The 13822-nt window shown below is 44.6% G+C and overlaps 1 protein-coding gene across 1 annotated transcript in view; it reads right to left on the reverse strand.

The window, feature by feature from the left end:
- Nucleotides 1-932: 932 nt before the first annotated feature.
- The window catches only part of klf5l (Kruppel like factor 5 like), a 17033-nt gene continuing 4143 nt past the window's right edge, over nt 933-13822 (reverse strand). The window contains 3 exon segments of the mRNA XM_060057398.1: nt 933-3268; nt 9757-9816; nt 10614-11661. Coding sequence (XP_059913381.1) covers nt 3090-3268; nt 9757-9816; nt 10614-11661 — 1287 coding nt within the window. The 3' untranslated portion in view covers nt 933-3089.

Genomic DNA, 13822 nt, shown 5'->3' on the forward strand with positions numbered 1-13822 from the left:
AAACCCACTCAGCCATATTGGGAACAGTCCATGCTTTGGCAAATTATTAACCACGTTTTGGCTTTGTTTAGTCAAAAGAAATGCAGAATTCTCTCAATAACCTCTTAATGACTAACCGCGCTTTATAGCCCTAATCGAGATAGGAATATTTGTTGGCGTCCTGTATAGATCGCTTATCTTCAAAGTCTTGTCCTTCCAGGGCTGAACTTTTGTGGTTAGTTATGGCATCGTTTTTTTTTATTTTGGTTTTAGTTGGACCAACCACTCTCTTGTTTTTTAGTTAAACCGACACATTGGGGTAACTCAAAACTGTCTTCTTTTTTTTTTTTTACAATAATTAGCCCACTGTATAAGTTGGCTTGGTTTGTTTTTGTGAAATGTTTGTGCAATCGTTTAGTGTGTTTTGTGCGGCTCTCCGGTTGGACTTGTTTTCCAGGATATTAACTGATCTGAATGAATGATGAACAGAACTTGACTTATTGTTGTTTAGTTCAAGGGAACCAATGGAAATTTCCACCTGTTTTAAGATATGCATTTAACTGCCATCCTTTCCGTTGAGGAGTCAAGTTTAAAGGGGAAGTTCGCTCCAAAAAGACAAGACAACAGAGAAGTTTAAATATGGGTTTTGTACCCATACAGCTGTAATAAGGACCACAGCGGTATGGGAATCTAATACTTTAGGTGTGGGAATAATCAGATAATTGTCATAGTCATTATGCTCATATCACACATTTACACCTGAGTTTGATGTTATTTTTTTCAAATTCAAAAATCTAATATTCAAGCAGATCTAATATCCATGTTGTGCAAATGGCCCCTGACTTCGGTTTTGCAGATTTTTATCAAGTCGTTCATTGGATTTTCTTCCTGATCAAATGAAAATGGTGGACACAAATGTGCCAAAAAGAATGACACAAAATCTCAGAAGAAAATAGATATCTAAAAAATGTTTTATTACAATTTCCTATTTGACTCAAACAGAAACTATCACGTAAAACAGTAAATAAACCAAAACTTGTTCCTCATAATATTGTACACAAACTGATTCATTGTTATACAATCATTTTCTAGTATCAAAAGATTTACCCAATCAATCATGGACTACTTGTCTAAATGCCCGTTTGTTCATATTTAAAAAAATAATAATTAGTGAAAAACAAATATTTACAATTGCTCTGTTTTACAAACGTACACTTATGTACAAAGTACGCGGTCAAAAGGACATTACTGAAGATAGCATTGAAAAAAATCAAGGCGACCAGAAGACAAGAAAAAATAAGAAAACACAACGGAAAAATACCAGGATCAGTCTTAGATGAACCAGCATATAGGGAACAAAGCAGTGTTCCCCATGTCCGTAGTACCACTAATTATGTTAGCCTCAAGTTACGGCAGACGTTTTATGATGTCGTCGGCCAAGCCGTCAATCACAGCCAATGAAACAAAATCCAACATTTACTTTTGAGTGAGCTTTCAACCTGCCTGAGTTGGCTTTGCTGTGGTTAAAAGTAATTTCTGTAGGAATGCATGAATCCCAGGAAGGTTTAAATAAACCTAGCCTATTTCGTCCCTCAGTTTAAATAACATTGGGCTTTACATTCAGCGTGCCAACTGACTTGTCTCGTAGAGAGCACATACAGTTAAACACAGATAAAAGAAGACAGAGGTTCAAGTGACAGTTCAAACATGAAGACAGAGGTAATGACCAAAGTGATTCAGGGTGACCTATGAACAACAAAAGGGAAAGGCAGACTGTTCAAAATAATAAAAATGTATCCGTAGACGAATCATATTATTGGACACAGTTAACATATCGAGTCACTTTAAACATTAATACAAAGTGCATCTGAGGAAATGAAGTGTGATCATTATTTTCTTTCCTGACAATTCTTTGTTTAAATATTAGGGGGGGGGGGGGGGGGGGGGGGGGGTTGGAGTTGTTAGAGTTGACAAAGTGCCTTTCGTTAAAAGTATTAACAATAACAATAAGAACATTTTTGTTATTTGATTGAATTAAAGAATCACCATTGCCTTGTATACAGCATAGTATAGCTGACAGTTGTGAGCAAGTCAAGTTCCAAATAATGGAAAATCCATTCGCTCTCATTCACCCAGAATGAGAATGTCGGCACTTTATATTTTGATGTGATACAATTACAGCAAACCAACTAGCCAAACAAACTAAGCAGTTAAATAGTTTGAATTTTCCAGCACTAACTTACCAGTTAGTCGCTATATAATATTAGAAAAAAACAATCGAGTGCAAGATAAACTTAGCGCATCATTCATACGTAATAATTACAATAACAACCATACAATTTATAAAGAAGCCCTCACATCTTCGTCTTTCATTCCTCTGTGTTTGAAGTGTTTGAATAGAAAAAATATGAATAGACGTTGTAAACCGGCTGTCGTCAATAGAGTTCCGTTGTCATAGCGACCAGTTTGGTTATGAACACAAACACGGGTGAGCGGCTCTGTTCGCCCAGGGGCGTGAGCGGGCACAGCCTGGGAAGAACAGCCTGAGCACAACAGCCATCCAGCCTATCATTTACTTTTCCACAAAACAGTTACAAAATATTAGCGGAATTTTGCGATCGAGTGGATTACGACACCGCGGGAGGGCCTAAATATTGACCCGATTAAAAAAATATTAAACATGATAAAAAAAATAGTAATTGTCAAGTATAAATTTCAATACATTCGTTGCATTTTGGGATACACTCAAAGTATATATACAAATGTTTACACAGGACCAAGAGTTACAGTGTGTCCACAAAGGCCATGAGGGAACACTCAGGATGTCGCGGCCGATAAGAACCAACAGTTTGGTGTCCAGTGTCCTCCCAAATGCATTGTGGAAGAGCACAAATGTTTATTGGCATGTCTGTGTTTACAGTATAAGTACATATATAAATATATACATGGCGTTTGCGCAAGTGTGCGCGCGTGTATGCTGGAACAACTTTAACTCAACCCACGCCCTGCGGGCGCGCGGACAGACTACAACCGTCTCTGTTTGTGTATCCACCACCTGGACCAGCTGGACATCATGTCTGGCAGTAGCGTGCGCTTGCCGGGGAACAGGGTTAGTTCTGGTGGCGCTTCATGTGAAGAGCCAAGTGGTCGGAGCGGGAGAAGCAGCGGCTGCACGCCACGCACTTGAAGGGCTTGGCGCCGGTGTGCTTCCTGTAGTGACGCGTCAGCTCGTCCGAGCGGGCGAAGCGCCAGTCGCAGCCCTCCCAGGTACACCGGTAGGGCTTCTCCCCTGCAGGGGGAGGAGGAGGAGGGGGAGGAGGAGGAGGAGGAGGAGGAGGAGGAGGAGGAGGAGGAGGAGGAGGAGGAGGAGGAGATGAAGCATAGGGAAAGAAAGAGGGTAACAATGTTAGTTAGTTCATTTGTTTTATGACAAATCTATTCCATTCATTATAAGGCTACCCAAAGCTTTTTGAAAAGGACCAACCTAACATAGTACCGAATCCTATGGTATAGAGATAATCTGTCCACATCAAAAGTCCCATTTACACAACCGGGAAACATACATTGTCACACTTAAAATATCTAAATGGCCTGTCGGGGGTTGTCGGAAGTTCTCATATCAGAAAGGAACCCAGAAAATATTCATAAATGAGGAACCACTACAAAACAAGATTTGCGGCATTCAGTAGCATAAAATACAACTCGATTTCAGTCATTCTTGGTGTGTGTGTGTGTGTGTCTCACCAATTCTTCAAACATTTAAAGATTCAAGAAGTCACATCAGAGGTTGCTGATGAGGTGAAATGATTTGCAGTTGAGTGTATTCACAAATGCATTGTGAGAACCCAATGGCAGTCTATGGTTGGCGGCAGTACAGTATTAATTTGTATGTCTGAGTGGGTTCTATAACCATTAAAAAACAGAACACCTTCGTGACTATATATCATTAAAGTAAATGTGTGTGTGTGTGTGTGTGTGTGTGTGTGTGTGTGTGTGTGTGTGTGTGTGTGTGTGTGTCTCTCAATAACATTGTTGAAACCTAGCTTAAAAAAAATAAAGAGTGGATTTCTGTTTAAACAGGCAGAACAGGCTTGTGCACGCACACACCTCAAACAAGAGCTTAATGACTCCACCTCGTCAATGAAAAAGTGCTCTTGCATCACACACCTCCATCTACACACGCACACAAACAAACACACACGCACAGTCGCACACACATAAGATAAAGTGTATTTACTTCATCCCAAGAGTCCTTAGCCTATGAACAGCCTATGACAACTCAAGACTCTTTAAAATAGGACAAATGTTTGCGTAGCGATAGTTATAACTGTAATAATGCATATGAATGTGTGGGTGTGTGTGATTCATCCATGTCTAAAGGAATTGAAAAACTGCTTTAAGGCCCGTATCAGTTAAGTCAGAGTGAAGATCACGGCATGTTTTCTGTGTTTATGTATAGAAACAAAGTAGAGATTAGGCTTCTGGGAAGGGCTTTTCCTGTCCACCTCAAAGCATTCAAATTAGATTATATTATATTCTCTTTCTATTCTAAAAGTTTGGAGAGGGAGAAATAACGCAACATAATATTACTTAATATAAATGTTTTTCCAGTGTGTATGCATTAATGTGTGAAAGGTGTGAATTGTATTAAAACCATGGCATGATCTGCAAGACAGGTAAGGTTTCCGGTGCTTTCATCAGGTCATTCTTCGTTTGACAAATTATGCAGGAATGTTGCAACCAAATGATAGATGTGCTAGGCAGAAAAAAATTCTTGAATTGGCAGCATGTGTTGTAATATGTTCTTCAGTAACAACAAAAGAATAGCCTCGATTTAACTACCGGGCCAATTATTTGAATGAGTGAACATTATGTATCTGAGGAACCCAGCACATTTTGTACCATGTGTGTTGTAATTGAATGTGAAGAACAAAGAAAGAAAGAAAATAACTACACACAAACTTCAAATTCTTTCCATTACGGATATAATCTATAGAGACGTACTCCAGAGACCATACCAATGTCAAGGTAGTGCGGGGGTGTCCTTAACCACCTCCTAAAGTGGTCATTAGCGGCGGTGTTCTGATTAGATAGCCGACGATATTAGACCATCAATCACAGAGCAATTGGCCATTAGCCAATCAGGAGGGTCCAAAGAACACTGGAGGCGGGGGATGGCTGATAAGGGGGACCAGTGGAACATGTGGATGGTAGTGATTGACTGCATTATTATTATTACTACCACTGCTCATGTTTGTATGCAGTCCTGAAAGTCACTGTGTACATGAACCATGAAAAGGAGTATTCAAAAAGGACACGATTGAATACTTTAAAAGTTAAGAAAGGGGAGAATAAAGAGACTGTAGAAATGCCCGGACAGAGATTTTTTGTGGGGCGAGGACGAGTGATTCAGGGAGCAGGTGTGTTTGATTTAGCTCTATAGCTTTACTCCCTGGGTCAAATGCATGGGCCTCCTCCCTCTCCCATTACCTGCAGAGTCAATAAACAGGAGAATGACAAACAGACTATACACAGCCGGAGAACCCAGAAACACACAACCCCACACACACACACACACACACACACACACACACACACACACACACACACACACACACACACACACACACACACACACACACACACACACACACACACACACAAACACTTAGTCCTGGTACAAAGACCCCCCCCCCCCACACACACACACACACACACACACACACACACACACACACACACACACACACACACACACACACACACACACACACACACACACACACACACACACACACACACACACACACACACAGCTTCGAAACAAAGACCACACACGCACACAAACACACACACAGCTGTGAAAGAAAGACCCCACACGCATACATCACACACAGGGGTATAGGGGGAAGACCGGGAGGGGCATGAAAGGCATACATTCGCACACACTTTATGGTCGTTCCAGAGCTAGCCATGTAGCAACACGCCGGGGTGATCGAGATACGGCGGGACGCCGGTTGGGAAAGGAGCAGAGCAATCTGTGTGTGGTCAGGTTGAGTCAGAGAGTAAATGCCATCAGGCTCTTCAGGTGCTCACCAGCTCACATCCCCCCCCCCTTAATCACCTCCACTAGTGTTTGGAAAGAGGGATGGGGCCCCCTAATCTCACTGATAGCACTGCGCTGTGCACACACGCACGCACACACGCACACAAAAAACACACGTAGTACACTTCATGTATCTTAGTGACTTGCTTGCGCACGCACGCACGCACCCGCACACACACACACACACACACACACACACACACACACACACACACACACACACACACACACACACACGATATTCAGCTGGCTTCTAGTCCAGAAAGAATACGCAACGGTGTGTAACTAACATAAAAACATAAACTACTTCTGAACAAAGCTTCAGGGCTAATGTCCAAACACAATCCCTGCACCACAAAGACACGCACTGAAACACACACAGACGATGACTTTATAGCAGTTCCCTATGGAGGTATGTGTTGCATAACATGCGAACAGGTCAGGCCAGTGTTGATGCCACTACCATCGACCGGAGTCCCGAACCGTGGCTAGATGGATGTTCTCTGGGCTTTGTATGCCCAGATGGACTCATTCACGAGCAGCCATGCATGCTTGTTGAGCTCCAACACACACACATAAGAAAAGTACAACATGGATGCAAATGTGAATGCAAATAACCATCAGTGCTGGGTGTGAGACATTCTACCGGGAGGTGGGGGGTTAGGTATTCAACTACCTGGGTGCTTGTGTGTGAGACACACAGGGCCCCTAGTCTGACTCCAACCGTACTCTGCTGTGAAACAAGCCAACAGCACCTTTGGCATAGTAAAGGTTACCACACACACACACACACACACACACACACACACACACACACACACACACACACACACACACACACACACACAGAGTCTGAGACAAAGAGCTGGATGGAAACCACAGGGTGGAGAGATTCTGAGGGACTGGTTTGTCAGGACGAGTCAAAGCGGTTAAATGGCGAGAACAAAAGCACAGAGTGACAGAGCCAGTTGCATGCTGGGAGAACAGGTATTCATCTGAGCTGTGGCACAATGCACTGGCGATTCAAAGAAAATATTGACAAAAGGAAAACGATAGGTCAACGTCATCCACTTCAAATGAGCATGGCTAAGCTAATATTGTGTTTAACTGTGGGAAATATGTCACAAAGCTTTAAACTCCCCAGCACATGGTATGAAAATAAGCACAAGAAAAACAACGCTTCGCATTCGTTTTGTATTTTTGTTCTTTCCCATAGACCAGTATGGTAGTATAGAGTACTTCTGGTGTCTGTCTTCACCCTTGGTTGGTAACATTGATTTGCAAGCGAGAACACCTCATATTTATTTGCTGGTTTAATTATACATTTCCACTTTATTTTTGAATGAAACATGGCCCTCCCATGCAGGCGTATTCAAATAATCATCATCAAATGTGTCCTCTTTAAGCGGAAACACGGAAATATCTTGTCAAGGCTAATTGTCAGTTGTCCGTTTGAACAAAAGAAGACGCCTGCAGGATCTGTAGCTTGGCGCGGTTTAAATTGATTCCCGTTCAGCTGTACCCGGGTAATAATGGGCTGAGGGGCAGAGAGGAAGCCTGGTCATCTGAAAGGCATCCAGAGTAATGAGGCTCTATTAACGGATAATCACTGGTTTCTAATTCCTTCACCTCATTTGAGCTCCCTGGAATACTGACACTGGAGATGGAGATCACCACTTCATTCATTCATTCATTCATTCATTCATCCTTTTGCCTGTCCCTGTAGCACCATTCGTCTCATGTCTTCACTACAAACCAGTTTCAGACCTAAGGAAACGTTTGAATGGTTTGACAAATGTCAAACTCCAACCCTCCAAGCCCCACCCAATTCTCTCCGGTCCTAAAAAATATATTGAACCAGTAAAAGTTGAAAGTCTATACATCTCTATACTATTTGTTTTATTTATTTGAGCCTAGGCTAGACAATCGCTACCCCTGCTCTCTGGTTTTCTCCTCCCCCTCTTTCTTTGAGCACTGTCAAAACCACCCCCCAGAGGCGCGGGTTTGCTGTTGGTTTTGATTTAATTTCCCTCTGCTCGTCTGCTGCCTTTCCTTCTTCACACACACACACACACACACACACACACACACACACGCGCACGCGCACACGCACACACGCACACGCACACGCACACACGCACACGCACACGCACACGCACACGCACACGCACACGCACAAACTTTTGGTTTCCCGGTGTAGTGAAACTGGGCACATTTCCAGGAAGTACACGGTGCTGCTTAAACAGAATGGACGCTGTGTTCATTTAAAACTAGTTATATTCATCACATTGTCCGCTAGCAAGCTCTTTATTTTCCATTGGCAGATCCACAATGAAAACGTCCCAAAGTGACTTTCTCAGCCGTTACTTCAGTCTGTTGATTCTATTCTTAGCATCTATTCAACCATCAGATACGCTACTACAACAATGTTGGCAGATGTGCCCCGATGGCATGCGCTGCACATGCGCTGCACATGAGCGGGACACCTGAATGCGTTTGTGTACTCCCTCCGCCTCTCTTTCACCGCAACACAGGTATGAACAGTTGATGAAAGTCTTTGGCACGGGCGTATAATGCGTACTTTCAGTCTTGAAAGCCAGGGCGTTTCCCAATTAGGTGCTCTGTGGCGACGCTGACAGTTTAGGCGTGCTTGCGTGGCCTGTTTTGATCAGAAAACACTGGCAAGAGACCAACCAGTCATGGGTAAAGTTTGGCATTCACACATGGCGTGAATACATTACAGCCTCACAGAGTGTTAATAATAATAATAATAATACATTTAATTTAGAGGCGCCTTTCAAGACACCCAAGGTCACCTTACAGAGCATATAGTCATCATTCAAAACTATGTAAAACAGACTAGAATAAAAGGAAAACAGAGGTTAAACATGAAGAATAATAATAATTAATAACACTCAAAGACGCCTAAAGTGAAGGGGGGACCTCACTAACCACCACCAATATGTAGCACCCACTTGTTGTCCTGTCAAAGCTGTAGTCTGCTGTTAGGGAGGAGTAATGGCATTTACATTGAGCGTGTAGCTGCGGCAAAACAAAATGATTGTGTGAATGTTTGCACAACATATAACATAACGTAATATTTTTTTGCCATTGACAATCAAATACAATTGAACATAATCCTAATGACCGAATAGAAAATAAATGTTTCTGGCCGCTAGTGTACACAGATGGGTGTATTTATTCAGGCAAAGGCTGTACTTTAGAATGGGACAAAGATAGATTCATAGCAGAGTTGATCGTTTTTACTTTCAGTATGACCAACAAGGGCAGTGTCTAAACGTAATGAGCTAACACACTTCAGATCGCTAACGCTGCAGAGCTCCTAAGGCATTGTTATTTTGATTGATAATCCCTCTTTGAGCACAATATCTTCAAGCCCATTGTGCATGCATTATCTTATGATGCGTGTTTGTTCATGTGATAGATGCCCAAGCTCTTTCTTTGCAAACTAATCTACCTCAGGGTACGAATAAAGTAACCTGAACCTGAATCCACACCATTAAGCTTCTCTCCATGCAGATCCAACACACATCCACAGACCAAATCCATTACCAGACCTAATCCAGGAGGCACTGCTGTTGCATGGGTCTGAGGCTGTTTGTCACACCATAGTCCATAGCATTTTCACAGAAGTAAAATGTTATTCCTACCTGTATGTGTCCTCTGATGGGCCTTCAGGTGAGAACTCTTTGTGTAAACTTTGGTGCACCCTGTAAAACAAGAAAGAGAAACCCAAAATAAGCTAAATGTAGCAGCTGCTGAAGCAGATACATAAAGGAGCAGGTAGCATGCTGCTAATGGATGGCTAAAGGTTAAGCTCCTGACACTTGGGGTCAAACCATGGATCGCCCGATCTGCAAGGCTACCCGGATCACTACACTTCTATAACACATTATTTAATTATTAATAACGACTTCCTTTGTCTTCGGAATTGTTTACTGTGTTTATATTCATGACTCAGATGACCCATGGATTATTGAACAGGTTAAATATGATGGATAACCAGTGGGATGAAGCACAGTACAACCGGGAAGTCAGAACCACCAAAAGTAAGCGAGGAATTATCGCACGGCCATCCGACTTCCCTTTGTTCCTTTGTTTCTGTCAACCTCAGTGGATGATTAAACCCACAGAAAGAACAAAAGAAAAAACGTAAGAGAGAGAAAGAAAGAGGGAAAAAAAAGTCAGAGAGAGGGAGCGCATGAAGGCGAGAGAGCCAGAGAAAGCGAGAGAGATGGAGACAGAGCGAGAGAGCGAGAGGCAGAGCAAGGGACAGATCAAGAGAGTGAGAGACAGAGACAGACAGAGACAGAGGCAGAGCTAGGGACAGATCGACAGACAGAGAGAGTCAGAGACAGAGCCAGAGGGAGTCAGAGACAGCCAGAGCCAGAGAGGCAGAGCGAGAGAGAGAGACAGACAGAGACAGAGAGACAGCGACAGAGACAAAGAAATAGAGACAGAGACAGACAGAGACAGAGACAGAGTGAGAGACTTGAACTGGGCCCACCTGGGAAGTCACAAAAGTGGATCCTCCTCTTCTCCAGCTCGGGGTTGTTCCGCCGGTTGTAACGCGGCCCGGTCAGGACGCCCTGGCCGTGGGTCATCAGCATGGTGTGGTGGGACATGCCGTGGATCTTCATGCCCCCCGCCCGTTGGTGGTAGGGAGGAGGGGGCGGCGGGGGCGTGGCGGCCGAGAGCCGGTGGGGGAGCAGACCCAGCTCCGCGTGGCCGTCGGGGCTCCCCGGCTGGGAGTTGGGGGGCGATGGGGGGAGGCTGTGGGGCTGGTGGTGGGGACCGCTCCCCGGCGACGGCTGGTAGTAATGGAGGGGTTGCTGCTGCTGCTGCTGCTGCTGCTGCTGCTGCTGCTGGTGGTGTTGGTGCTGGTGCTGGTGCTGCTGATGGTGCTGCTGTTGATGGTGGTGGGGGGGGAGATGCTGTTGGTGGTCAGACATGGTATAGTCCCCGCCCGCCGACGTCGTCACGCCCAGGTTGAGCATGGTCCGGCCGCAGTTGGCGCCGGCTCCCGATTGGGCGCTGTGGGTCAAGGTCATGGTGAGGTCGGCGTGGGGCATGTGGTACACCTGGGGCTGGGGGGCGGGGGGCCCGATCTGGAGGTCCATGCCCAGGGAGGGCTGCTGTTGTTGCTGCTGCTGCTGCTGCTGCTGCTGCTGCTGCTGCTGGGTGTGGCTCACCTCGCTGGGGTTCAGCTCCGGCTTGAGGAACAGGTGGTTGACGCCCGGGGACATGCTGAAGACGGAGGTGAAGTCGGGCAGGGCCTGGGAGGCGGGGCCCACCGTGCAGGGGGCCTCCAGGCCCGGCTCCGTCTTGATGTGCTTGGTGTTGGAGCGGTACAGCCCCGTGCGCAGGTGGGTGGTGCTGGGCAGGATGACGTTGATGTTGAGGCTGTACGGCGCCACGGGCTTCTCCTCGGAGAAGAACTCGTCCACCGTCGAGGCGCTCTCCCGGCGGTACTTCCTGTCCGGGGAGGTGGCGGTGGGCGGGGCCATCAGGGGGCTGCCGGAGAGGGGGAGGTACTTCTCTAGCTCCAAGTGGGTCTGAAACAAACAGCAGGAGCAGGGCCAGAGGTTATAAAAAGGTACCTTCTGTGTTTAGCACGGGACGGAACACTTTGAATGGACTTCAGTGAACAGTGCCACGAGGTTATGAAAGATTTGTTATTTATCTTTTTTGGTTTCGAATTTGCTTTCAATTTCTGTTTCGTTTTTAGGTGGTCCTAGTTTCGCTTATATTTATGGGAAAACAGTTTGAGTTTAGTTTTTTATTATTTTCATTTCTTTTATTTTAGATATTTGTGAGGGCTGAGATTCAAAAAGGGTCAGAAAAAGCAAAAAAGTGTGGCCTAAAACTGACCTAAAACTGATTTTGAAGATCGAAGATTAACCAAAAATACTAGTCTTATGCATGAAATAAATTGGGAATTACGAAAACCAAGTTGGTATTGGATAGTTTGTTTTGAAAACATACAATACAGTTTCAGTTAGTCATCTTTTTTTTGTGAAGCCCGGTTTTTATTCAAATGTTCTCATTAACGATAACAATCTTGAACTGCCAACCTTTGTGTTGCAAATATGAGAATGCATGGGGGCAACGTACAACTACTTTATCAGATCAAACTGAAATACCACAGAAGTGAAAACATCTCAAAATGAGTGACAATTGTAAAACAGGCAGCAGCATTACAACCCTGGGAGACTCATAGACGTTTACCAGAGCCATCCAACTACAGTCAGGTTGAGTTTAATTACGGTACTGGAGGGCAGAACTGTAAAAGAGTAAGTGACAAGGGAAGGAGTGAAATAAGTGAGTGAGTCATCCAGTCATTCCTGGTGATAAAAGACCATTCCTTTTGCTCCATTCCAGAGATTCCTCCCTCGAAGTGGAACTCGCTTCTCTTGACCTCGCGCCCGCTGCTCCTACCTAGCGTTGATCCCAACATGACAGGCTGCTGGCATGCATGGGATCATATGGCGACATACACTGATTTATTGCTGTCGTAGGTCACAGACAGAGACAGAGACAAAGAGAGACTCTGGCGTTGAGTGTAACTGTCATTCACAGTGGAGAGTATTTACTGTACTGCACACAGACGCACACAATGATCAGGTGGACAGGACCTGGCTCGCTGGAGGATACCGACACACACACACACACACACACACACACACACACACACACACACACACACACACACACACACACACACACACACACACACACACACACACACACACACACACACACACACCCTTTTGACAGGCTCATGTTTTGATTGACCATATTTCTATGTGTGTCTCTGTATGTGTACGTGTTTGCATTTCGTAACGTTAAGGACCGGGTCTGTTGAAGAAGAGAGCGAACAGAGAGGGAACCGAGAGCAGATACAAAACAAAGGAGGAGCCCAGGAGAGATGGAGTGAAACCCAAACTCTGACGGGTAAAAATAAACCTGTCAGGTGATCACGGTCTAGTGAATGGCATCAACAGCAGCCCTCACAAATCACAGCAGAACGCAGCTGGAAAGGTGACAAGAGAATTATGTCAACAAAGGGGCCATGCTATGATGACAAATTACAGAGAGATTAAAAGAGTGACTTAAGAATAATAAACCACTAGAAAAATGGAGGAGGTGGAGGTGGAGGAGGAGGAGGAGGAGGAGGAGAAGGAGGAGATAAAAAGGTAAATATTTCCAAGTGTTTGCTGATGACAGAATCAACATTGCTTTACAGAAACAAAGAGTGGCGGGGGGGGGAACTCTGTGACACATGTCACAAAAGAGTCATTAGTTAAAGCTAGGGTGTCCCTGAGCTAGATGCATTAGTATTCTGGAGGTGGAGGGAATGCACTAATGCCTTCTGTTTTAACATGGTACTCCTTTAAGTTCCTCAAAACCCCCAACAAATCGGTGATAACAGAAACAAACTAAAAGGTAAGGAAAGTACCATTGCTTTTGTTAAGCACATTGACTTTGCATTAAAAACAAAATGACTCAGAGTGTGGATCTGGAGTCAAACCCCGAGCAATACTCTCGTCTGTTAAAACACTGATGCGACGCGAACCTTCATCTCTGATCTGTAACTTTGAGAAAGACAAGGAAACAATCCTATTCTCCATGTCATCTATTTACAGCCGTCCCCAGTAATGAACAACTGGGAAAAACCAGGCTTCCCGCAGGGCAACACATAAAGTCCCAGCGAGG

The sequence above is a fragment of the Gadus macrocephalus genome, chromosome 7 (assembly GCF_031168955.1).
Source record: "Gadus macrocephalus chromosome 7, ASM3116895v1".
Classification (NCBI taxonomy): Eukaryota; Metazoa; Chordata; class Actinopteri; order Gadiformes; family Gadidae; genus Gadus; species Gadus macrocephalus.